We start from the raw sequence: 26,867 nt of genomic DNA, 5'->3' as shown, positions 1-26,867 counted from the left end.
CTGTAGATTGCTTTGGGTAGTAGAGTCATTTTCACAATGTTGATTATTCCAATTCAAGAACATGGTATATCTCTCCAACTATTTGTATCATCTTTAATTTCCTTCATCAGTGTCTTATAACTTTCTACATACAGGTCTTTTGTCTCCTTAGGTAGGTTTATTCCTAGATATTTTATTCTTTTTGTTGCAGTGGTAAATGGGAGTGTTTTCTTAATTTCACTTTCAGATTTTTCATCATAGTGTATAGGAATGCCAGAGATTTCTGTGCATTAATTTTGTATCCTGCTACTTTACCAAATTCATTGATTAGCTCTAGTAGTTTTCTGGTGGCATCTTTAGGATTCTTTATGTATAGTATTGTGTCATCTGCAAACGCTGACAGCTTTACTTCTTCTTTTCTGATTTGGATTCCTTTTTCTTCTCTGACTGCTGTGGCTAAAACTTCCAAAACTATGTTGAATAATATTGGTGAGAGTAGGCAAACTTGTCTTGTTCCTGATCTTAGTGGGAATGCTTTCAGTTTTTCACCATTGAGGATGATGTTGGCTGTGGGTTTGTCATATATGGCCTTTATTATGTTGAGGAAAGTTCCCTCTATGCCTACTTTCTGCAGGGTTTTTATCATAAATGGGTGTTGAATTTTGTCGAAAGCTTTCTCTGCATCTATTTAGATGATCATATGGTTTTTCTCCTTCAATTTGTTAATATGGTGTGTCACGTTGATTGATTTGCGTATATTGAAGAATCCTTGCATTCCTGGGATAAATCCCACTTGATCGTGGTGTATGACCCTTTTAATGTGCTGTTGGATTCTGTTTGCTAGTATTTTGTTGAGGATTTTTGCATGTATGTTCATCAGTGATATTGGCCTGTAGTTTTCTTTCTTTGTGACATCTTTATCTGGTTTTGGTATCAGTGATTGCAGCCTCGTAGAATGAGTTTGGGAGTGTTCCTCCCTCTGCTACGTTTTGGAAGAGTTTGAGAAGGATAGGTGTTAGCTCTTCTCTAAATGTTTGATAGGATTCACCTGTGAAGCCATCTGGTCCAGGGCTTTTGTTTGTTGGAAGATTTTTAATCACAGTTTCAATTTCAGTGCTTGTGATTGGTTCATATTTTCTATTTCTTCCTGGTTCAGTCTCGGAAGGTTGTGTATTTCTAAGAGTTTGTACATTTCTTCCAGGTTGTCCATTTTATTGGCATATAGTTGCTTGTAGTAATCGCTCATGATCCTTTGTATTTCTGCAGTGTCAGTTGTTGCTTCTCCTTTTTCATTTCTAATTCTATTGATTTGAGTCTTCTCCCTTTTTTTCTTGATAAGTCTGGCTAATGGTTTATCAATTTTGTCTATCTTCTCCAAGAATGAGCTTTTAGTTTTATTGGTCTTTGCTATTGTTTCCTTCATTTCTTTTTCATTTATTTCCGATCTGATCTCTATGATTTCTTTACTTCTGCTAACACTGGGGTTTTTTTTGTTCTTTCTCTAATTGCTTTAGGTGTAAGGTTAGGTTGTTTATTTGAGATGTTTCTTGTTTCTTAAGGTAGGCTTCTGTAGCTATAAACTTCCCTCTTAGAACTGCTTTTGCTGCATCCCATAGGTTTTGGGTCATTGTGTTTTCACTGTCATTTGTGTCTAGGTATGTTTTGATTTCCTCTTTGATTCTTCAGTGATCTCTTGGTTATTAAGTAGTGTGTTGTTTAGCCTCCATGTGTTTGTATTTCTTACAGATTTTTTCCTATAATTGATATCTACTCTCACACCGTTTTGGTCAGAAAAGATACTTGATACGATTTCAATTTTCTTAAATTTACCAAGCCTTGATTTGTGACCCAAGATATATCTAGGGCTTCCCTGGTGGCGCAGTGGTTGAGAGTCCATCTACTGATGCAGGGGACATGGGTTCGTGCCCCGGTCCGAGAAGATCCCACATGCCGCGGAGCGGCTGGGCCTGTGAGCCTTGGCCACTGAGCCTGCGCGTCTGGAGCCTGTGCTCCACAACAGGAGAGGCCACAACAGTGAGAGGCCCGCATCCTGCAAAAGAAAAAAAAAGATATGATCTATCCTGGAGAATGTTCCATGAGCCGTTGAGAAGAATGTGTATTCTGCTCATTGTGGTTTTGATGTAAATTTCCTTGATGACTAAGATTTTCAAGCATCTTTTCGTGTGCTTATTGGCCATTTGTATATCTTCTTAAGAGAAATGTATACTTAGATACTTTGTCCATGTTTTATTGTGCTATTATTTTTTTTATTATTGAGTTGTAAGAGTTCTTCATATGTTCTAGGTACAAGTTACATGATTTATTATATATCAGATATATGATTTAGAAATATTTTATTCTGTTTTGTGGGTTTTCTTTTCATTTTTTTGATGGTGTTCTTTGAAGCACAAAAGGAATTTTATTTTGTTGAAGTCCAATTTGTCCATTTTAAAAACTTTGTTTATGACAACTTTGTTGTCATAGCTGAGAATTCATTGCTTAATCTAAGTTCATGAAGATTTAGCCTTATGTTTTCTTCTAAGAGTTTTATGGTTTTAGCTCTGACACTGAGGTCTTTGATCCAGTTTTAGTTCATTTTTTTTTTATGGTTTGTGGTAAAGGTCCAGCTTCATTCTTTTGCATGTGATTCTCCAGTTGTCTCAGCACAGTTTGTTTCAAAAAGACTATTTTTTCGGCTATTGAATGGTCATGGTATCCTTGTGAAAAATCATTTCACCGTAGACACACAGGTTTATTTCTGGACTCTCAATTCTATTCCATTGATCTATATGTCTCTCTTTATGCTAGTCTTGATTACTGTTGCTTTGTAGTAAGTTTTGAAATTGGCAAATGTGAGTCCTCCAACTTTGTCCTTTTTCAAGATTGTTTTGGCTATTCTGGGTTTCTTGCAGTTCAAAATGAACTTCAGAATCAGCCTATCAATTTCTACAAAGAAGTCAGCTGAGATTTTTATAGAAAACTGTTGATTGCCATGGAACGTATTGCAATTTTGACAATATTAAGTCTTCTAGTCCGTGAGCATGAGATATTTTCCCATTTATTTGGATCTTTAATTTCTTTCAATGAATTTTTGTAGTTTTCACAGTATAGGTTTTGCATTTCTTTGTTAAATTTATTCCAAAGTATTTATTATTTTTGATGCTATTGTAAATGAAATTATTTTCCTAATTCATTTTTGGGTTGCTTATTGCAGGTATATAGAAATACAGTTGATTTTTATATACTGATCTCATATTCTGCAGTATTGCTGAAGTTGTTTCTTAGTTCTAATAGTTTTTTTTCTTTTTTAGTGGATTTTTAAGGATTTTCTGTGTACAAGCTCACGTCATCAACGAGATAATTTTACTTTGATCTTTACAGTCTGGATATTCTCTCTGTCTCTCTCTCTCTCTCTCTCTCTCTCTCACTCTCTCTCTCTCTCTCTCTCTCTCTCCCTCCCCCTTTCTCTCTTATCACCCTGGCTAGAACCTTTACTACAATGTTGAATAAAAGTGGTGAAAGCAGACATTCTTGTCTTGTTCCTGATTTTAAGGGAAAGCATCCAGTATTTCACCATTAGATATGATATTAGCTATAGGTTTTTTGTAGAAGGCATTTATTAAGTTGAGAAAGTTCTCTTCTATTCTTATTTATTTAGTGTTTGTTTTTTTTTTAAATCATGGGAACTCCTTCCTTCCCTTCCTCACCTCCTCACAAAAATAGTCCAGACCAGGCTTCCTGTGTCTTCAAAGTAAAATAGGAAAGTTGAACACAATTAATATAATATTAACATTTTAGAAGCATTTACTTACTATGTGTCAGGCAAAGTGTTTTAAATATACATCCCCTTTAGTCTTTACAGCAACCCTATGAAGATCAGCTCTGTTTTTATACCCATTTTATATGTGAAGAATCTGGAGAAGGTGTGGAGAAAAGGGAACTGTCATACACTGTTGGTAGGAATGTAAATTGATACAGCCATTATGGAAACTAGTATGGAGGTTCCTTAAAAAACTAAAAGTAGAGCTACCGTATGATCCAGCAATCCCACTTCTGGAAAAAATGAAAACTCTAATTCAAAAAGATACGTGCTCCCCCAGTGTTCATAGCAACACTATTCACAATAGCCAAGACATGGAAACAACCCAAGTACCCATCAACAGACAATTGGCTTAAGATGTATATGTATATACACAATGGGATATTACTCAGCCATGAGAAGGAATGAAATATTGCCATTTGTAGCAACATGGATGGCCCTAGAAAATATTGTATTTAGTGCATTGTCAGAGAAAGACAAATGTTATATGATATCACTTTTATGTGGAATCTGAAAATAATACAAATGAATCTATATACAAAACAGAAACAAACTCACAGACACAGAAAACAAACTTATGGCTACCAAGGGGAGAAGGTGGGAGGGAGGGACAAATTAGGAGTATAGGATTCAGAGATACAAACTACTATACATAAAATAGATAAGCAACAGAGATTTACTGTACAGCACAGGGAATCATATTCAATATCTTGTAATAACCTATAATGGAATATAATCTGAAAAATAAACTCTGAGTCACAAAATAAAAAATGAAGGTCAGCAACATTGAAAAACTTGCCCAGTGTCATACAACCCCTTGATATGCTCAAGCTATGCAATATTGCCTGAATGTGAAATTCTTTGTGGGAAATGGACACCTGGAAGATTGTGCTGTGTTGTCTGGCCTGCGAAAAGAATACATGTGTCCTTTTGTGGTCCATTCCCCAGACACGTACTCTAGCACTGCCTAGATGCGCCCAGGTAGGTTTAACCAGCCAGAGAATACTTTGCTCCTGTGTGTAATCCTGAGGGGATAGATCCCCTTTTGCTTTATATAACACAGAATTCAGTATACCAGAATTAAAGCCCTTTAAAGGCCTATAGAACAGAGGCTGGCAGCTGCAGTGTTTTCAAGATGTTTGCTCTGCCTTGTGTTCTGGTCGAGGATGGATTATCAAAAGCTGTGGGAACAGGTGACATGCTCTAGTAGTTGGTCTGATTCTGATTCCTGCATTCTGTACCTTCCAGAAGAGGATTTTTACATACCTACTTGTGGTAGATTATCATCTCTGCATACCCGTTGGGGATAAACTTGGACTGGGAGTTCCAAGCTCCCTTTAAGTGGCAAATTGAAAAACCCTACTTAATAAAAAAAATGGAGGTGGTTCATCACATTTCAATCTCATTTTGAGCTGCTTCTATACCCTCAGAAGACTTTTTTTCTCCTGTGCAAGCAAAACTTTTGATTACTGTGGGCATTTATCAACTTTGAGTGAATAAGCTTGTCTCTGAGCATGGCAGTGAGAGCCAGCCTCTGGAAATGTCATTTAGAGGAGGACAGCATTGCTTGCTGTTCCACAGAGCTCAAGAGAAGCAAAGTTAAGTACATTTCTGTGAAGTCGAAAGTGGGAATGTCAGAAGTCATCATTCAAATGCAGGCAGAATGGTTGGCTAGTCACTGAGAAGCTTGAATTGCTGGGGTGGGACCCTGTCCAAGAGGACTTTGAGGCAAAGGAGGTAATATTAGAAATTTTCAACATTGGCAAATGTAGGAAAGGGAATTTTGGTCCACTTGTTTGATTGTCTCTGTCACTTTTCCTGTTCAAAACTTAAAATCCTTCCACAGGTGATCAGAGTGCATGGAACTAGCAGACCCTGAGCTGCCTCCTTTGTCAGTCCGTCCTCAGGCTGTCAGTGCCTTTTCTCTCTGATGTGCCCATTCTGCCTTTCTGACCTCATTTTCTACCTATGCCATTGTGTTCCCCCCAGTGCAGGGTGGCCTTGTTCTGTCACTTGTGTGAAGATACCCATTTTCTCCTCATAGTCTCTGCAGATTGCCCTCCCCCTCCTGGCAGCTCCCCCATGCTTTCTCCTGTCTGTCTACATCCCATATACTTTCAAAGCCACCTAGCCTCCTGTCGGACTCAGCCGTGTTCCTGCAAGCCTCCTGTATCCTGATGACCTTGTCCTCAGAGCACTTGCATGGCTTGTTGGTGGAATCATGCAATCCAGGGCTTACTTACTTTTTTTTCCTAATTTTTAAAAATTGTGGTAAATAAAAGCATAACATGAAGTATATTATCTGAACTGTTTTAAGTGTACAGCTCAGTGGTTAAATATATTCATATTTTTGTGCAACCCTATCACCACTATCCACCTTCAAAATGCTTTTCATCTTGTAAAACTGAAACTCTCTACCCATGAAACAATAACTCCTCATCTCTCTTCCTCCAAGACTGGCAACCACCTTTTAAAAAAATTTTCTAAGGTTTTGACTACACCAAGTACCTCATCTAGGTGGAATTGTACAGTATTTGTCTTTTAGTGATGGACTATTTCACTTAGCATAATGTTCTCAGGGTTCATCCATGTTGTAGCATAATTCATAATTTCCTTCCTTTTTAAGGCTGAATAATATTCTACTGTATTTATAGACCACATTTGCATCATTCTGATGGTGCTGGTTCCTAGCCAGGTCATGTCATGGGCTGATGCTATGTTTTCTGTTGAGCTCAGTGTCATGACCACGAAAAGGAGATGCTACGTAAGTATGAGCGGACGTATCAGGCTCAGAACATCGTAGTTCTAAGTTACTTAGAAAAGAAGGACCATGGCGTATGTTGCTTGTGCTCAAGTGGTTTGGAAAGGAAAATCATGTGTGTGTGTGTGTGTGTTGTGTTTTGTATCTCTCTAGGGAAAGTGTGCAAATGTTAAAGCAAATGGGATAAAGCGTTAGCAGTGGGAGAATCTAGAAGGGAATACAGGTATTCTTCATGCTATTTTTATTCCTGCAACTTTTCTGTAGGCTTGAGAATGTTTCCAAATAAATGGACTGTGTCCTGAGCTGGTAAACTGGCCCGAGTCAACCTTCATATCAGGCCTCACTGCCCAGCTAACAGTAGAAGCTTCAAGGTGGACAGGTTACCTGTCAGGATGTTGAGTAATGTCTGGTGTAACCAGAAACTCCGCTGATCAATTTGTCATTGTCATATCTGAACTTATTCTTGACTGGAGAGCAGATGAAGTGGTCACTAGGCAGAATGGCCAAAGCAAAGGGGACTAAACAGTTATTTGTTGGAAAATTAGAAGTTTCAACTTACAGAGACTCTCTTGGAGATTTCATTGCTGAGAGCTATTTACGCATGAGTATTTATGGTTGTACTTTATGTATTCCATCTAAAAATGTGGGCTTTCCACTGAATTACCATAGAGCCGAAAAAAAATTATTAAAAACATCCAGTTTTCCAAATCTACTCTAATCCTATAGTACAAAACTAATAAAGACTTGCCCAGCTGATGCTGGCATGTTGCATGCACTAACTGCAGTGCTGAATGTGGTGGGGTTGGGGAGCCGATGGGAGAGATGGGCAGTTCGCAGTGTTACACATGATGACCCTTAGCCTTCAGACTTCGTGTGAGTTGCTTTATTTTCTTCTCTGCCCTTTTCTGTACTTTCTGGATTTTCTAGAGTGAACAGTTTTTAAAAATCATGTGGATGTGTTTGGGAAAATTATCTGGTTAGGCCAGGCCACTTTCCATTTGTGTGTGAGATATGCAGAGAGTGAGCAGGACAATCTCAAGGACACTTTGGACTCACCCCACCATAGATCATCCAAGCTGCCCTGATTGAAACTCCTTCAGAAACCAGCCATGCCAGCAGACTGGTAATGAATGAGTGTGTTGTCCACAGGTAGCCGGATGTCCTGATGTCACTTTCGTTTCCATGGCTCACTTTGCTGCTGCTTTGTGAGCCAGCTTAGGGTAGATGGCCAGTGTATAGGCTGACCCTGGGCCAGCACAGAACGCCACACGTGTGGGAGGGGAGACTCTGGGAGGGAACCGGAGGAGATTAGGACCCTGAGCATTTCTGGAAAGGACCTTTCCCTGTCTCTTTCTCTCATTTGCTTTTTTCTTACTCTGGTAGAATACTGAAGCCTTTTCTGTGATTGTTATTATTAATATTACAAGAGCAGCTGCCATGCATTGAGTGTTCACAGGTGCCCTGCATCGTGTTAACTCTGGGGAAGCACATAAGCTCACTCATCTGTGAAATGGGGTGTTACTACCACACCTCAGTGAAAGAGTTTCTAGGCATTCATAGCTGTTCCCTCTAGGGAAGACTGGTTTTATTCTAACACACTTAGCCAGTGTTCTGAGGAATTGGCTGTCATTCTGCACTGTTTTGTTTTCATTCCCCTTGGCCATCATACAAAGATGCACAGGATTCTCAGGGTCCTCAATCTGGTTCTGTTCAAGGCACACCCATGTGTGTACGAGATCCCAGGCCCACCTCTCTTAAAGCTGGCCCTTTATTTGTGCCATGGGACCTGAAGGGCCCACGTTCTGCCTGTATGACTTTTTAAATTTTGAACTTTCGGAAATGTGACCCCAATAATTAACTTACTCTATTTTTGGATTGGTTTGTGTCAATAAAATGTGGTCTAGAAGACGCACCTAGTGGCTCTGCTACTAACAGTGCGAACTTGGGCTTATTACTCAGCAACTTAAGCTCAGTTTCCCCATGTGTAAAATGTGAATTACACTAGCACCCACCCTAGAGCTGTTTTGAGGATCATATCTCTTACTATAAGTAGATGTCTTAGAGGAGTTCCTGCTACATCCTGAGTGCTCACTACTGCTGACTTTGTTCATGGCCCACTATCTTTTAAAGGTGTCGCTTTGGGCATATTACTTAAGGTCTCTAGTGCCTCAGCCTCCTCATTTGTAAATGGGCACAGAGGACCTATATCACAGAGGATTAAGTGACCCAAAGCATGAAAAGTGCTTATTCGGCAAGTGGAAAGAGCATATATGTGGCCAGTGTCATTATTTTTAGGGAGATGTGTTTTTAAAATTAAATTCATCTTTCTCTTTTCCTGTGTTAATTCCTTTTCAAATAAAGCCTAGTGAACAGTTTATGGTGCATTTTCTAGGGCCATCAATATTGCTTATATTATGTTGTAGTGTGTGTGTGTGTGTGTGTGTGTGTGTGTGTGTGTGTGTGTGAGTATGTGAGTGCATGTGGAATGGTTTCTTTTGCTACTTGGGTATTTGTGTGGTTTGCACCCTGTTTCCATCTCAAAACTGGCATCTCTTTGCCTTCCTTTTCTTTGCCTTCCCTGACCAAAGACGTCTCAATCCAAGTTAACTTCCACACGGACACAGATGTAGGATGGTGCTTACATGGGTTAAGCGTGTGTGCATGCTTTGGATATTTACTTCTCTTTCCAAAGTTTTGAAATTGGTAAACTCGAGGCTGGAGCAGGCAGCTCACAGAGTGTGAGCGTGAGGGGTCTCCTCCTTTTGTTTAAGTAAATTGTGAAGAAAGAAATACATTAAACTGTGAGACCGATGAGATGAGATGTGTTAGCGAACATTCTCAGAGTCCACCAGTTTGTGACCGGGCATCTCAGGACCAGGCATGACAACCTGCCAGGAGCCAGCTCTGCTGCTGGGCTGGAAGAGATGAACTCCCATCAGTGCAACTCAGAAGGAGAAAAAGAGGTGAGCCTGGAAACCCTCTGGGTATCAGTGAAATTACCACTGACTCAATTTGCAGTCATCTTGGAAAGGACAAGCTGCTGTCTCTCCCCTGGTGAATTTCTGCAGAGCACAAATTCTGCAAGTGAACCTCATCTCTGTCCCTAATCAAGTGGTGGCTGGGCTATTGAACATGGTGATTGTCCCAATTGTCCTTTTCACTTGGCTTGTGAGGCAGAGCTGGAGTCTTGGCAGTTCTTGGAAATAATGACCTCATACAAGAACATCCAATTTAGTAGCAGCTTCAGGCTCCCGGTGCCTTCATAAGCAGAAGTGTTTGCATTTCTCCCCTAGTCAACAGATTGTTTACGGGTACATTTTCACCTAGAGTAACAAACAGTAGTGAACTGTGAAGCTGCTGCTGAGTTTTATCTATAATTGAAATACCAAAGGTAAGACTAAATATAATTTGCTGTTATCTCCCCTAAGATACCAAGGGTGTTTTGAGTTTGTTCAATGCTATTTTAAGAAATTAAATGATCCTGGCAGTTCCCTGGTTGCCTTGTGGTTAGGATTCTGGGCTTTCACTGCTGTGACCCGGGTTCAGTCCCTGGTCAAGGTACTGAGATCCTGCAAGCTGTGTGGTGCGTCTCCCCCCGCCAAAAAAAAAAAAGAAAAAGAAGTTAAATGATCCTTTTCACCTATTCATGCTGTCTCTTAAAAAGATGAAAAATTATCTAACAGGACTCCTAACCTAGTCATTGTCCAAAAACATACATTTTAAAACAACTGAATTGAAGAACATTTTTAGTGGGTTGAATGATGTTCCCCTCAAAAATTCATGTCCATTTGGAACCTCAGACTATGACTTCATTTGGAAATAGGGTCTTTGCAGATATTATCAGTTAAGGATCTGCAGATGAGATTGTACTGGATTTTGGGGTGGGCCCTAAATCCAATGACCAGTATCCTTAAGAAGAGAGGAAGGCACACAGAGACAAACATAGAGGAGGGCCATGTAAATATCGAGGTAGAGACTGGAGTTATGCTTAGACAAGCCAAGGAATGCCAGGGATTGCCAACAACCACCAGAAGGTAAAAGAGAGGCATGGGGCAATTTCTCCCTTGGAGCCTCCAAAAGAAACCAGCCTTGCTGACACTTTGATTTTAGACTTCTGGCCCCCAGAAGTGTGAGAGAAGAGATTTCTGTTAAGCCACCCAGTTGGAGGAGTTTGTTATGGCAGCCCAACACACCAGCCAGGGTTCCTCTGAGTCCCAGTAGACAGTTTCATATAGGACTGCAGGGGGAGGTGAAGGCATCCAGGTCATGAAAAACAGAGGAAGGCTGAGGAACTGTCCTGATTTAGAGGAGACTAAAGAGACAGGACAACTGTTGTAACGTGTGGTTCTGGATCAGATCTGGGCCTGTGGATGAAATTTGAATAAGATTTGTAGATTAGGTACTAGTGTTGTATGAGGTGTGGTTTTGATTATTGGACTGTGGTTAAGTAAGAGGTTAACATTTGGGGAAGCTGGGTGAAGGGTATATGGGATTCTTTTTGTTTATTTATTTTTTTAACAATTTTTGCAAATGTTTTGAAGTCTGAAAGTATTTCATAATGAAAATTTGAAACAGAGATACTGTTTGTTTATAGGAAAAAGATGAGAGAGAAAGGTTTGGGGGGATCATTTGTGCATGCCAAGAACGGCAAGCTGGTGAACTGGCTAATGTGTATACATTTCTGTAGTGAAAACACAAGCTTTGTTTCTCTGTCCACCAACACTTTTCTCCTTACACTTGTGAGGAACTTATATTCATTTATTTTAAACCAAATCCCTCCAGATACTCTGAGTACTGAAAATGTCACTCATGAAAACAGACCCCTTTACTTCTCCCCATTTTCAACGGAATGCCGTATTGCTGTTACAGATGAGGGTGATGTATATGTCTTGGGAAATTGATAAATGGAACAAAAAGGAAGGGTTTAAGTTGTAAAGGAGTGCATACTGCACAATTCCATTTTATACAAACAAAATGTATGGAGAAGGGAATAGATGGCTTTAACATCAGGATGTAAACAGTGGTTACCAACAGGGTTAGGGTGGTTTTAATTTTCTCCCTGATCATTTGATTTTTTCAAATATTGAGGATATTTTTGTTAATTATGAGAAGTTATTTTGTAAGGGAAAGAATAAGACTATTTTTAGAGGGTGATTTCCACTCTCTCCCCCCAGAAGAGAGCTCTATGTTTGGTCTAAGATAAAAAGCCCCAAGTGGAATCTTCTTGCAGAATTCATTTATTATTCCACTCTCTCACCATGTAGGACCAAGGCTTGAGCTATGTTAACTGTTCTCAAAGGTGGCCAGCGTGACAGCAGAGCCTGTTTTGGTGGTCTAGTCAAGTCTGAAATATCCAGCTGAGGAATAGTCCTTGGCTCAAGACGTCAAGATTTTTTTTTTTGAAACACTGTCTGCATTTTGTTTATCAAAAGGTCTTTCGTATGTTTCGCTTTGGCACAATTAAGTAGATTTTAGAATTTGCAGTTGTGGGTCCATAATATATTCATCCCAAGACGCCTTTGTGCATCTGTTATGTATTTTCATATTGTTTTTGCTAATAGTTTTGGAGAGATTTTAAGCATTTGAACCTTTTTTCCCCCTTGCTTTAAAGACAATGGCTGGAGAAAGTTAAGGACTCAGAAAGTTATTAATTTTTTTGTACCTCTAAGTGCACTGTAGTCCACTACTTTTAAGATGAAAGGGCCCATTTTTTCTTGTCCTTCTTCTCTTTCCTTTTCTTCTTATATAGACTGTGTTACTCAGAAGGATTGGATTGACCCTCTGCTATGAATTTGTAGTGATCCCATATGCTAATTAACTATGTCTTATCCTAATTCAGTTGTAAGAGAAAAGATCTCCATATATACATGGTAAATACGTAATATGTTTTAGAGAACAAATATTGAACAACTTTAAATTAAATTAAATATTTGTTTTAAGTAACATGTTTTCTCTCTCTCTCTTGTTTTTTTTTGTGGTAGGCGGGCCTCTCACTGTCGTGGCCTCTCTTGTTGCGGAGCACAGGCTCCGGACGCGCAGGCTCAGTGGCCATGGCTCACGGGCCCAGCCACTCCATGGCATGTGGGATCTTCCTGGACTGGGGCACGAACCCGTGTCCCCTGCATCGGCAGGCGGACTCTCAACCACTGCGCCACCAGGGAAGCCCAACATGTTTTCTCTTAAACAATTCTACCTATGATGATGAACAGTAGTTCTGAAACAAACTTTATTATCCTCTCTTCACATCTTTTCTTGTTCTTGCTGTGGAGTCCACGCATATCCTGACCACACAGTGACCAAGCTAGCCTTTTTTTATCTTGACCTTGTAAACTTTGACTTGGCATCATGGATGGTCCTTGCTTTCGGACATTCCATGAGTAACATAGCTTTCAGTTCTGACACACACACTTTGTTATATTCTAATCATGTAAATGCTATTGAAATAGCAGCAACTTTAAATTTACATGCCCTTTAATTCACATACAAAATAGAACCAAGCTATTTAAAAATAATCAAACAGACCAAGGGGTGAAATCATGGCAGATTAAATAAGAAAGCTGAATTCGATAGTATCTGCATAGATGGCTTGTCTTCTTTCTAGTTAACTGCTAAAATAAAATTAGTCATCAAATGTGTTAGGACTCCAAAATGTTACTGGAGTTTTGATTCACTTCTGGTCGTTTAAAATATGTTTGAAACTGTTTAATCAAACTGATTAAATAAACCACCATCACTATTAAAAGTTTTAGCATCTTTATTGCTAGAAGACCTTTCTGAATAAATGTTTCCACAAATAAGAAAATAATAAAGTTTGGACTACTAAAATTTTTAAGAAAAGATTTGTCAAGCCTTGACTTAAAAGCATGCTCTTATTAAAACTATTCCAGCTAAAATCTCTAAGTAGCTCTGTCCTTGAAAGTTTTTGGAGATCAGCTTCCATTTCTGAAGGCCCGTCCTTGTCATACATCATTTTTGTAGCAGCTGGCTTCTCGCTTGGTGAAGTTCCTGTTAAATATGTATGGCCTTGTTGGTTTTATTTTAGTAGCAATACATTTTTTTTCTTTTTCATTGTTATGTGTAGCATGTAATCCTCTGAACTTGCAGCATTATTTCCCGCAAAGCACTTCTTTCTCTCTTCTTTGAATTTTTTGCTTTGCATCCCAAGAGATCTATCTTTTGCATTAAACTTTCCTTGATAAACTTTCTTCTATCTGCCATGCACTTTTAGAACACTGAACAGACTTCTTGTACACCGGTGTGGTATGGAAATGCTTCACTTGGAAAATGATCCTGCCAGATTTAAATTATTTAGCAGAATTAGTGCTTGGTGAAATCCTGAGTCACATGGGTTTTGTGGCCTCTGAAATGACTCTTTGGGTGTTTGTGACCGTATTGGAAACTTGGAGGAGATGTTTCTGGTTTGGCACCCTCTCTTTCCTCTTCCCGTCAGTGCCACTCTGAATTTCTTTCAGAAACCCATCTTTCATGGCTGCTGGGCTTGAAATCAGACCCAAGACTTAGCATGTTTAAGCCAATCAATCAGCATGCCTCATTCCACTCTTGTTTTGGTTAGGTCAGGGATGGGTGTACAATGCTCAAAGTCAATAAAAGTAAGGAGACATCTGAAGATCTCATATTCTACCTGTGAGTATGGTGCGAAAAAGTTTGATGACTGTAAGTGCTGCAGTAATTCTGTGGCCCCATAAGGGGAAACGTTGGAGATGCTGGGGCAAGGGCTGTAGGGTGAAAGGCCGGGATGTGTGAGAGGAAAGGTCTGAGGATGGAGCCAGCTCAGTTGGATACAGAATAGAAAGACAGAAACCACAGCCTTGGTGAAACCATTGGCAGTCTCTGGACCAACCTACCCTTGAAGCCGTCTCTACCCCTAATCTTTTTAGTTCTATGGGCCAGTATTTTTAAAGGGATTTTAATTTGGCTCTTCGGTTCCTTAAATTGGAAAGATTCCCAGCTTGAAGAAGTAGAGGGTGTACTGACATAATTACAGTAGCAACAGTCTTAAGTAGCATCCAGTTGAGTAATTTAGTGGATTAATTAATGTTTTCCATTTCTTCTCCCATCAATAAAACACTTTGGCCGATGTCTGGAGCATGCTGAATGTCCATAGCTAGCCAACTGCCCCCAGTACTCAAAAGGCCATGGCCTTGCATACAATGATTGGCTAAGTGTTAAAAGAAGGTGTTAAGTATTATTATAAAAATGATTCCTTGCTCTAATTCTTTTTGGTTATACACATCGTGATCACATCAGAGATCTCTCTCTGTCTCTGTCTCTCTGTCTCTCTCTCTCTCTCTCTCTCACACACACACACACACACACACACAGTCATTCGGTTCCATTCCCTGTGGAATGGGGTGAGTTATAAATGGAGTGTCCGTCCATTCTGTTCTGCCAACAATATACCTACTTACACTGATTATCTCTATGTATTAATAAAAATACCCCCCCAAAAGTGATCCAGTTTGGATAATAAATTATATGCTCATCTAGTTACAAATCATGGAATAGAATTAAACCTATACCTTTGATTTTTCACGAGCTTATGTGACAAGAGGAGGGGACCATCAAATACCCATCCTTGCCACTCAGGATCTAGTGTGCATTAGCCGCTGAAGGTCCATAAACTCAATCATTGGGTCTCAATTAATTGGGCCCAACTGCTGTTGTTCAATAGGCCAAAAAAACAGTTGATATAAGCATTTGTGGGGTGAATGAGGTCTGGTGGAAAGATGGCTGGAACATCCTTGTTAATAATTCTTGGCCAACATTATTGGAAGCTGGTATTATTTCTAGTGGATATCATGCTTTTTGGGAGCAGTTTGAACTTCCCGTGGTACAGTTGGGCTGGGAGTGGGGAGAGCTTACGACCAGAGGATCTTCGCATGAAAATGAGCATCAAGAGCAAATTCCTGTAATGTTCTAGCCATGTGAGCCCAGCCCCCTGGTGCCATATCCATCAAAACACCTTGGCATGAAATTGGCTTCCTCTCCAGAGCTCCGTGAGGGCGTGGCTCTTCCCCGCAGCTTATTTGCAGAGAACATTGTCTGCTTCTTCGAGCATCTTTCTGCCCTTTCTCAGGCCTACTTCTGACTCCTGTTTACACGTCTCTAGCTGTGTCAAGCTAGAAATGCCCTTGGTTATGTGACCACAACTATATTTTCTTATTCTTGGGGCTGCATGCCGGCAGGAGTTTGTCAGTTTCAGAGCTGGAAGACATAGAGGATATATCATTTATATTTTATTAAAGAAAAACCACAGTTTTCTTTATACAAGGCATGTGTTCACATTTCACCTGCCATCCTACACCCTGGTGTAGATGCTGTTAAGGTTGAGATGTGAGTTACTTAGGCAGGAAACTGGGAAGAGGTAATGAGCACGGCAGCTTTGAGCCACTGGAGCTACATTTCCCCAGCCCCAGTCATTCATGGGCCACACTCATGTCTTCATCTGTTTCTGCCCAATGCCTGTTTGATTAATTGATGCTTTTCTTTAAACTGACTCACTCTTTATTTTCACCTAAATAAATTTAGCCTCATTCTGAGCAATAATCTGCGTACCCATGGGTTTGATGTGTTGCTTAAAATTACTCTAACATAATGAAGTACACAAAGGCTAAAGTCTTTAAAAGTTCCTTTGTGTTCTACCTGAAAGCACTTACCTAGGATGGCATGTGCGGTGTGTGTGTGTGTTTGTGTGTGTGTGTGTGTGTGTGTTTTGAGAAGGGAGTGAGGGCAGGGCATATGCCCCTTTCCATCCATGGTTCAAGAAATAAGAGATTATAATTTTATTATTCTATTTCAGTGGCTACTTGTAGCTCAGATATCTGGCAGCAGCATTCCGAATTTGGAAAAGGGTAGTTCTCTTCTGGGAATTTAAAAGTAAATTAAGGCATAAAAGACCTATTACTAGATCTGGTCATTCTGATCCCCAAACCCAGGCCATTCGCTAGACAATTGCCTTTCCTTACCCCACTGCACCCACTTACAAAGACCAAGGCTTCCAGCATCTCAAAGGATGACGAGATCCTGGTACAAAGAGGAGAACGTGTCTACACCTCCATCACCATGACCATACCCATCCTGCCACCACTGAGTGGCCTGTTAAATCGATGACAGTGTAGATGTGGGCAGGACTTGCACTGAAACGCAGATCAGAGGAGTTCTGTGGTCCTCCTCAAGGCTCAGCTCAGATCTTCCTTCTGCTGTGCCTCTTCTTCCAGCTAGGTCATATTTCCTTCTTCCTCACTCAGAACTCACCTTTCATCCATATCCACCCCATCTTTCCTACCCACAAGCCAATTTTTCAGGCTGGTACCCTGTGACATCTCTTAAAAGCAGTGCAGAATACTAATTCCCTTCCATGCCCCAACCCGGGCCTCTCTCAGAAGCCAGACTCAAGGCTGCATGTCATCTCTCCATATAAATCTCAGAGCAAATGCAGGAGAGTCAGCTCTCAGCCTTTGGGTGTTAAAAACAAACAGCGGGGGGCTTCCCTGGTGGCGCAGTGGTTGAGAGTCCGCCTGCTGATGCAGGGGACATGGGTTCGTGCTCCGGTTGGGGAAGATCCCACATGCCGCGGAGCGGCTGGGCCCGTGAGCCATGGCTGCTAAGCCTGCGTGTCCGGAGCCTGTGCTCCACAGCGGGAGAGGCCACAACAGTGAGAGGCCTGCGTACCGCAAAAAAAAAAAAAAAAACCAAACAAACAGCGAAGTTACACTTAGCTCTGTTTCCCTTTTGAATGTCCACAATCCACTTATCTCCCTGTCTGTGGTTTCTGGGCCCGCTGCGTGGTGATATGCTACCCTGTTTCCTCTGCAGCCCTCTGCTCCCTCGGCCTCCGATTCAGCTCCTTCCTTTGTCCAGCCGCAGTTCTGTGTCTTCATACCGGCAATATCCCTGACAGCTCCTTAATTGCTACACGCGTTTGTACAGTTCCCTAGCAATTATATTTCAGACCCTGTCAGGGTACCTGCTAGCCTTGGGGCTGTGTTTATATTAAATATCAATAAAAAGCTGATCGCATCAGTGCAGATGGCAGGCTCACAAAATCATATTTTGGTGGGAGCCACAAGATGGAAAGGAGGAATGCTTAAATTCCTTTCTCTCTTCTAAAAGTTTGGAATGAGAGGAGACTTTCTGAGTGAATATCAGGAATGGGTTCTTACCAAATAATGACAGCTATAGGTTCTGTACTCTAGCTGGGAGTTATCTTTTTGTGTGTGTGACTTGTCATAGCATCAGTTTTCTCCAGAATTGTTTCTTTGTGCGCTTCCCCCACGCCCCCCACCATGGAACACAGGACAAGCCTTCAAATACCCTAGGTAATTTTAAATGCTTATTGACTGAATGGGTACGTTTATTTGGCTTTACTTTGAGTGGGGTGTGTGTGTGTGTGTGTTTAGGACAGAGGCCCGGGACTAAGGGTCTCTGAGCCCCACCCCACCCTCTCCCCGTACCCCCTGCATCGCCACTTCTGAGGGACACTTTCACTTTAGGCGAAAGGACAGCCTGGCCCATCTCAGGCTGTGTAGCTTTTCCCCAACAGGACCTCGGTTCTCCCACCCTTCAGAAATAGTATGCGCCTTCCCAGGAGCTGTGAGTTTGACGGTGAATGAGGCATGTAGGGCAGTTGGCACCGTGTGAGCCCATAGCAGTGCCCAGAAAAAGTCTTGCTAAAGGTTTCCAACACCCAAATGTGTGGTCAAGGATTTTTTTTCTTATGGTTCCCACTCTTTCATGTTGCTTATGAATAACTTCTATCAATTAGGGACACACTGCAAGAACAGCTGGCTGGGATGTACATTCTGAGGACTGTTGCAACAGAAAAATTGGTGTTTGCAAATCTGTGACAATCCAACTGTTGGAGGACAAACTCTTGCCTGTTTCCATCAGTAGATTTTCCCATTTGTGTGCCATCTAAGAAGCATGCCAGCTCCCCTTGGGTGAACTCCCCTAGGATGCAGTACTCTGAAGCACTGTCCTCCAGGCTTCCTGCTGTCGAGGACGCCCTGCTTGGATGCTGGGACGATGCAGAAGAGAGCTTCTACCTCTGGAATAAATGCCTGCCTTCAGAGTGCAAAACTTGTTTGGTGAGATTGTCCTCTCTACACCAGTGGCTCCTCTCACTCTGCCACCCTAGTGCAGGCACCATCCTGTCCCCCTGGAAGGACAGTAGGAGCCTCTAAACAGTCCCTCCACCCCCACTCTCCTGCCTCTGCTTGGTTGCTCTCCAAATGGCAGGAGTGTGTACCTGCCCTCTCTTCAAACCCTCCAGGGGCCTCCATTGCTCCTGAGATTGCCAGCAGACTGCAGCCCAGGGTCTTCAAGATCCTGCTAAGTTCTCATCCTTGATCCCTCCCACCCAAGCTTTTTGTCCTCTGAATTCCAGGTATTTAAACTTGCAGTTGGCAATGCCAGGACCACTCTGCAGCTGCACCTCCGGCCCCACTTTTAATTCCTATTCATTCCTCAAATTCCAGCTTGATCAATAATGTGTTAGGAAGACCTTGCTTAAGAACATGTTCCCCAACATCGTGTTTTGCCCCTTCTGATACTAATCATAACTTAATTAATTCGATAGTTATTGGGTTTTCTGCCTTCCCCAATGGACTATACATGCCTTTGAGTTAAAGGCTTTGCCTGGTTTTCCCCATTGCTTTGTCACCAAATCCTAACACAGTGCCTGGCACACGTAGTCATTCAGCAGGTATTTTCTGAATGAATGAATAAATGCATACTACATCGGGTACAGGGGCTAAATGCTTTGGAGAATGTTAGAAAATATGACATGATTTACACCCTTTAAATGGGTTGTACAATGGCAGTAGGAACAGCTACTATAAATGAAACAAGAAAAGAAAAGCCTCAATAAGATTATCCAGGGTGGGGATGTGGGTGTAAGTTGGGAATTGGAGGAGAAGCAAATTTGAAAATGGATCCTGGGCCAGACCAGATCGTCTTAGAGCACTGGGCAGTGAGATGTAGTCTCTGAGTGATGGGTTAGCAGAAACTACTGAAACTTCTGGGTCAGGGTGTATGATCTTGCCTTGGAATTCAGCACAGATTTGCAATCAGGATGCCAGGTTCCAGAGAGCCGCAGCAAGGGTCTTGCAAGGCTGGTGTTATTCTAGTACTTGTTGGTGGGAAAGGGGTGGCTGTGCTCACCCCATCTCTGAACCTGTCCAAGGTGAGTTTTATTCCCTTTCTAACCAGAGCAAAACCTCAGGGAGGAAGTAGGCTTTGATTCTTCAGCTCTTTCTTAGAGACCTCAAGGGAGACTCAGTTAATGGGACAAGATCACATATCAAATGAGGTGTTTTAAATTAGTGATACCAGCTTAACTACAGTTTATCAGATGCCACTTTAGAATCCAAAGCCCTATGAGATATGCTTATCTTCACTCTAGAGTGTCTTATCCAAGATTTTATGCCTTGTAAATGTCCCCTCTGCAAGCAGCCCCCAAATCCAGATGCTGATGGTGATGAAAGAGCTTCACTGTGGCTCTGCAGCAGAGACCCCAAGGGGGATGCATTAGGGGACCCTTGCAGATGGGCTGTACCTTATCTTTATCCACCACGTCCTCTTCAACTCACACACATGCCTGGAGCATTAAGTGTGAAGATGCTGTCAGGGTCCCCAAGAAAGCTTGATCCCAGCCCCCTCCTCCAGACCACCCACTTCATTTATTTGTTGACAGCTGGGGGCAGACAGCCTGCTCTGAGCCACATGTTACCTTGACTGCACCTCCCATGCCACCTTTTTCCCCCCACCCCTTACTATCTGGTGAGTAGTAGAGTTTGAGGCCTCCATTCCAGTCTTCTTCCAACTAATAGCTTGGACACAACATGCAATTTAGCTAATCTCTACCTTGGGCAGGTGATGTACTGGGGCAATGGACTTCAATGCTCTGAGGATCAGTTTCCTCATCTGTAAAATGGGGCTAGGAAGAGTAGTTTGTAACTGTCCTGCATAGTCCGTGGCACATTATAAATGTGCCAGAAATGGCAATCTCTGCTGCTATCAGTATCATTATTATTTTGATTTCTATCACATAATTTTCTTTTTCTTAGTATCTCTGACAAAGACTTGGGAATGGTTTATTCCAGGGGGATAAGGAATGACAAGGAGGAAGAAATGCAAGTTTCTCCACAAAAATTTAAATATGTTAAGGGAGGAGGACTATTTAAAGTTGATATACTTAAGGCAAAAAATCCGAACAAACAAGTTCCATCATTGACGTGAAATCCCACTGGGGAATGAGCTCCTGAAGTCTAGCACATCGAGGCAATGGGCTGAGAGTCTAAGGTACCCTCTAGTTTTTGCCAAACTAGTAGCTGTGTTCCCCACTCACTTTTCTTCCTAGCTCCATCCAGAGTGGTTCAGCACTGGGCCATGAGTATTCCTCATCCCTCTCTTCCCAGGACTGCCAGAAAATGCCTCCAGATTTGGGAAAAGCAAGCTGCATTTAATATCTAGCACATCACTAAGTTTAGAGGAAGGGTAAATGTTTTGCTTATCTATTTTATAATTCAACACACATTAAGGGCTATTTTCCAATACATATTAAGTGTTTGATAATTAGCATCAAAAGTATTCATTATTTAATCTATGATCTATTTAGAATGAACGAGAGAGACGTCATTTGCTTGCTGAAATGGGAGACATCAAACCTCTCCAGCCATTCTCCTCTTGAATCTCGTCCAGCGTGCGGGGCTGAGGAAAACTGCGTGGACTCAGTGCCCCCAGTAATCCCTGTGCTGGTGTAATTTTATATCCAGGAGACACACACCTTCAAAGACCTTTAGGAAAGCCCAAGATCCTTCCTCCAGCTTGTTCAAGGCAGGAAATAAATGCCTTCTTTACAAGGGCCATACTTCAAAACCCAGTTGAACATGAATTCAGTCCCTTCCCTTCAAACAATTGCTTTTGGGTAACAGTAGTTTGTAATTCAATATTAGCCTATAATTGTTCATGTATGCTCAGATCCTCTAGAAATGGACCCGTATTTTGTGCTGGAAAATGGCAAGTTTAAATTAATACAGTGCTGCTAATTCACTGGAGAATAAATGATATTGAGAAAAAAGATGAAGGGAGTATCAGGTAACTTTGAGGTCTGGAGAGGAAACTCAAATACTAAGGCATCCATAAAGATCCTGATTGTTTGAAGGGTGTGTCCTGGAAAAAGGAAGTAGGCTATGCTGGCTATAGGTTTCAGAAGAAAAGAAATTTGATTTTTGAACCATGAATAAAAGCATGATGGGCCTTGGCACTGGTGGAGCACAGATTACGTCTGTTAGAAAATGTATACTTGGCAGGAAACTTTGCTGATCTGCTAAAATCCTCACCATGGCCTGCCCACCTCTCCAGCCCCATCCTGTAACTCTCTCCTTTGCTCACAAGGCTCTAGTAATACTTGTGGCTTTGTTGTTTTGTTCCCTAAGACATGGGTTTCTTCCCAGCTCCAGACTTCAGAACTTGCTGTTCTCTTTGCCTAGAAAGTTTTTGCTGGCCAAGGGGGTTTTGAGCTGATGCCTTCTTTGCATTCAGGGCTCTCCTCAAAGAGGTCATTTTTGACCGCCCAATTTGAGTAACTCCACTTTCCCCAACTAATCACACAGGGTAACTCTCAAGCCTACCATCCCTTTTACTTGTCTTCATCACACCCATTTCTATTTGGAATTCTCATTTCTTTTTCCTTGTCTCCCCTCGTCAGACTGAAATGTCAGCTTCATGATCTATCTGGTTCAGTGCTGAATGCCTGAGATAGTAGGTGCTCAATAAATATTAATCAAATGAACAAATGGAAGAATCATTGAGAGTGCCTGACCCTGATAATTTGAGGAAGGGAGGAAGACACATAGGTAGAGCCTTACCTGGATGTTCCTACGACAGCTGGACTGCCCTGGGTGGGGAGTTGGGGACTCACCATAGAGCTGCAACTGGTGATGTACCCTCCTGGTGGAGCCCTCCTGCTGCTGGGCACCTATGTGCCTTGTACCACCAGCTTTCGAGGGAGGGCTGCTCTCATTTGCCTTCCACAGATGGAGACATTGGGACACAGGGAAGTTAAGTCACAAGTCCAAAGCCATTAGCTAACAAGTGTAGAGTGAGGTCTCAAACCTGGGATTCCAGCTCCAGAGCCCAAGTTCCAGACTGGTGACTGCAATGTTGGGGTGCTGCCCAGAGGCACGCTGCAGAGAACAGGGAGGAAAGTTGGGAGTCTTCTTGGAACCTTATTTATTTGCTAAGACACGAAGCAAATAATGGCCAGTATGTATGGAGTGTTTTGTATGTGCCAGTTGCTGTGCTAAGTGTTCTACATACATTAATTTGCTTGAGGCTCATCATCTTAGATAGGTCACAGGAGGATGGAACTCGGGACTGAAATGCGATGGTTACTCATTCACAGAAATAGAACTAAAAGGAAATGTGTGTGCATGTGTGTAAGGGGGAGTGTGCAGAGAGAACGTTAGCCGTCTGCAACATCAGGTGACCCCTATGTAGCAAAGTGCAAGCTTCAGAGGAAAGCACAGATGAGAGCAGTTATTGGATGGAAATAAAAAAGGAAGCTACAAATGTGATTTTTTGATGGATTGTATGATGTATTATAAAAACAGAGCAGGGATGTGTGAGTGCTTTTCAGATACAAATTGCAAATTGATCAGAAAGGTGGTATGGGACTCTTACTCTCTAAACTTCTGCTAGTAGTCTGTTTTACTAAAAGCTGAACGTCTGATAAATTTTTGACTGGCATTGGAGGTAATTTAATCTCTCAGAAGGTAGAGGAAACAGGAGGAAGAATTGCTATTCCTGGACTTGATATTGACCAATATGAATCATAAGTTGATGCAGAATGGACAGGAACATTGGGAAAATGACCATGTTATGTGGAGTTCACTTTATTGAGCAGAGAGGCTGGGCATTGACACAACACTAAACATTAGGGGAAATGATTTTAGTCCAGTTTGTTGCACTACAGGTAGGACCCATTGAAAGAGGTCAGGAAGAATTGTAAGCTCATAAAATTACAATGCAGACGTGAAAATCTGAATTGCTCCCATAAAGAAGAAAAGGGAGAAGGCCTTTAAACATCCTTCACCAGGAAAAAGGCCTGCATCTATTAAACTCAGATTTTAAAAATAGTACATTAACAACCATAGAATATGGGTATATCGTATAGGATAATTAAGAGAGTATGAGTACATGTAATGGGTTGAATAGTGGCCTCTAAAGGATATGTCCAAGTCCTAACCTCCAGTACATCCTTCAAATGTGACCTTATTTAGAAATCGAGTCTTTGCAGATGTAATTAAGCTAAAGATTTTGAGATGAGCTCATGTTGAATTTAGGGTGGACCCCAAATCCAGTGACTGGTTTTCTTAAAGAAAAAAGAGAGGGAGACTTGACACAGAGACCCACAGAGGCCAAGTGAAGATGGAGGCAGAAATCAGAATGATGTGTTTATAAGGCAAGAAACGTCAAGGGTTGCTGGCGACCACCGGAAGCTAGGAGAGAGGCATGGAACAGATTCTCCCTCAGAGCCTCCAGAAGGAACCAATCTTGCTAACACCTTGATTTTGAACTTTTGGCCTCTAGAATACATTTCTGTTATTTTAAGCCCCCACCCCCACCCCAATTTGTGGTAATTTCTTACAGCAGCCACGTGAAGCTAATACAGTCCGTTAAACCCCTTAGATTATTTTAACTAGACCATATTTTTTAGTGATTCTACTTCCCTTATTCATCATACCCTGGGAAAACCAAAGCCTTCTGTTCTTAAAGAGACATAATTTCAGAGCAAGATGTGGTATCCAAATGAAGTGGATGAAATGATCCTCAGGCACTACAGTTCTTTTTCAATTTCTGAAGGTGCTCACAGTTCGCAGAGGGAGGAACAATCTTAGGTTAGTAGGGCCATCTGGAGATACTACCCCCAGAGAAATCATGCTCAAGAAAAAAGAATTGTCTAACTGGAAACTGGTGAACTCCTTAACATGTTGAGACAGGGAGCCCGTGAAATGGAATTTTCGCTTCTAATTGTGGAAGGTTTTTATAATTGAAGTTATTGATGGAAGTGGCAAGAACCGTGGATTTTTCACTGTCATTATTGTATTTGCACCTTCGTGGATTAATTTAAGTGGCTTCCGTAGCAAGGAGTGAGTCACAGTAATTATTGTAAAGCCTGGACAGGAACAATAAAGAACTCCATTTTCCAGGATGGTGAGGATAGTCTTAACTCAAAATTACTTTACAGGAAAGAGTTGACTTGATCATTTTCACTCTCCCAGTCTATGATGTGGTTTATTATAGTTTACAAGAGTTAGAGTATTTGCCCTTGAGATGAGAGTTAGAATCCCGCTTGCCTGTTGCATCCGTGTAAGTGGTCTGAAAGAATGAGACAGGCTGGAGGTAAGACAGTAAGACAAGGCGCCATGTCTGTCCACTGGGTCAGGCGTCATATCGCGGCTCTGTCTCATCCTCCACATCTTGTGGGCAGCCAGCTGGCAAAGGGCAGGCAGCTGAGGAGGAGGAGTGGCTAGCACAGTGCCAACAGTGAGTTTCCTTGCAGTGTACCTAATTTACATAAGCATTTCTAGAGTTACTTTTTTCGTTGGCTTGCTGTGCAACGTATGGGCTAGACTGAGGGAATCTGTCCCCATACCCGCTGTCTGTGTAGTATGGAGGGATCTTTGGAATGAGGACGCCACAGTGGGGTTACTGTGATTCACAGTTCCACAGGGAATTCTGGTGAGGGTGCTGGACTCCAGGGGATTGGACTAAGCTCCCTTGATGACTTTGTGAATGCCTATGGCCATTAGTCCCTTTCTGCCAATGTGTTTTACCTTCCAAACAGGCCAAATTATTGGGTATTATTATCCCCATTTTACAAATAAGGAAATCACAGATAAGAGGCTTTGCCATTTGCTAGTTGGGTGTTTTAGGAAAGAACCTGACCTCCTGGTTCTCCGTTTCCACTTGCATAGCATGGAGAACAACAGTGGACCTGCTGTGGAGGGCTGTGGTGGGGGTGACAGGAGTGAAGATGAGCACAGTGCCTGCCTTGCAGGAAGGACTCAACAAAGGTTTCTCCTCCTCCTCCTCTTCCTAACTATTAACATGCTCATCCTATTGTCATCCTTACCCTCATCATACTGGGACTGGACAATTATCTATACTCTTGCAACAAAATTTTGCTGAGTGTTGCATTATTTTGAAACAGGATCTTCCAAGGTTAAAAAAAGTGGACAGTTAAAGAGTATCCTCAGTGATCCACCATGCTTTGATCAGTATGCAAGAAGTATATATTTTCTGTCTTTGTCTTCACTCTTAATTCTCATCTGTGGACAAAAGACAAGGGGTTATCTTTGGGCTCCCAAGGGTGAGGAAAAGACATTTGCTCATGGGATGACAGGGCAGAAGAGTAGATAGTTGTCTGGAATTGGAGAACAGCCTTTTATTCATCAGTCCATCCATCCATCCATTCATCCATTCATCTCTTTATCCATCCATACATTTTTGGAGTTTCTGCCACGTGCTGGTCAAAGGTGTGCAGCAGGAGATCAAAGCAAGATTGTTCCTGCCCTTATGGAGCTCATAATCTGCTGAACAAAAGAGGTAGAGAGATTTAGTTATGTAATTCCAATTTACTTATTTATTTATTTTTAAAGCAGACTTTTAAGTTAGAGGTGGAGAGAATTGGAACAGGGCTGCGTTGGCTGAGGTGACTGCAGTGACAGAAAACACATTTTTCCTGTTTTCAATGCTGAGTTCTGACTCAGGAGCCGAAAAGTGGAACAGAATGCTAAGAAAGTCTCTCTTTGCTTTCTCTGAACTATTTGCTCAGCCAGATTGAAAGTAACCCAAAAATTTTCAAGTAAGTAGTCATCAGTAGAGTCTCCTGGGTGGCTTAGAGGGCTCAGGCAGGATGGGGAAACTCTAATGTACATAAAGCTGGAATTCCCAGGAGCTAAACATTTCGGGAGCTATAACTTTCTTCACAGCTTCCTGCAGGATGGGCCCCATGGTGATATCTGCCAGCTACGTGGGATGCCAGCTGGGGTTCTGTTTCACTTTGGTTTGTAACATTCCTCTTCTCTCTCCCCACCTTTTTTCCCCAGATCCAGCAATTGTCAATGGGGTTTATTGGTCCGAGTCCCTAAACAAAGTTTTTGTAGATAACTTTGATCGTGACCCGAGTCTCATATGGCAGTACTTTGGAAGTGCAAAGGGCTTTTTTAGGCAGTATCCAGGTGAGTATCCCTGCATTGAGAATTATGATTCAAGTTACTG

The 26,867-nt window shown here is 41.8% G+C and overlaps 1 protein-coding gene across 4 annotated transcripts in view; it reads left to right on the top strand.

Annotated features, from left to right (window-relative positions):
* CACNA2D3 (calcium voltage-gated channel auxiliary subunit alpha2delta 3) overlaps positions 1-26,867 on the top strand; it is a 795,640-nt gene that overhangs the window by 333,774 nt on the left and 434,999 nt on the right. For all 4 annotated transcript variants that reach the window (XM_049715277.1, XM_049715280.1, XM_049715279.1 and 1 more), the window contains exon 6: positions 26,696-26,827. In XM_049715277.1, coding sequence (XP_049571234.1) covers positions 26,696-26,827 — 132 coding nt within the window. The remainder of the gene's footprint in view (positions 1-26,695; positions 26,828-26,867) is intronic.

The sequence above is a fragment of the Orcinus orca genome, chromosome 10 (assembly GCF_937001465.1).
Source record: "Orcinus orca chromosome 10, mOrcOrc1.1, whole genome shotgun sequence".
NCBI lineage: Eukaryota > Metazoa > Chordata > Mammalia > Artiodactyla > Delphinidae > Orcinus > Orcinus orca.
This window is presented reverse-complemented; position numbering and strand designations above follow the sequence as displayed.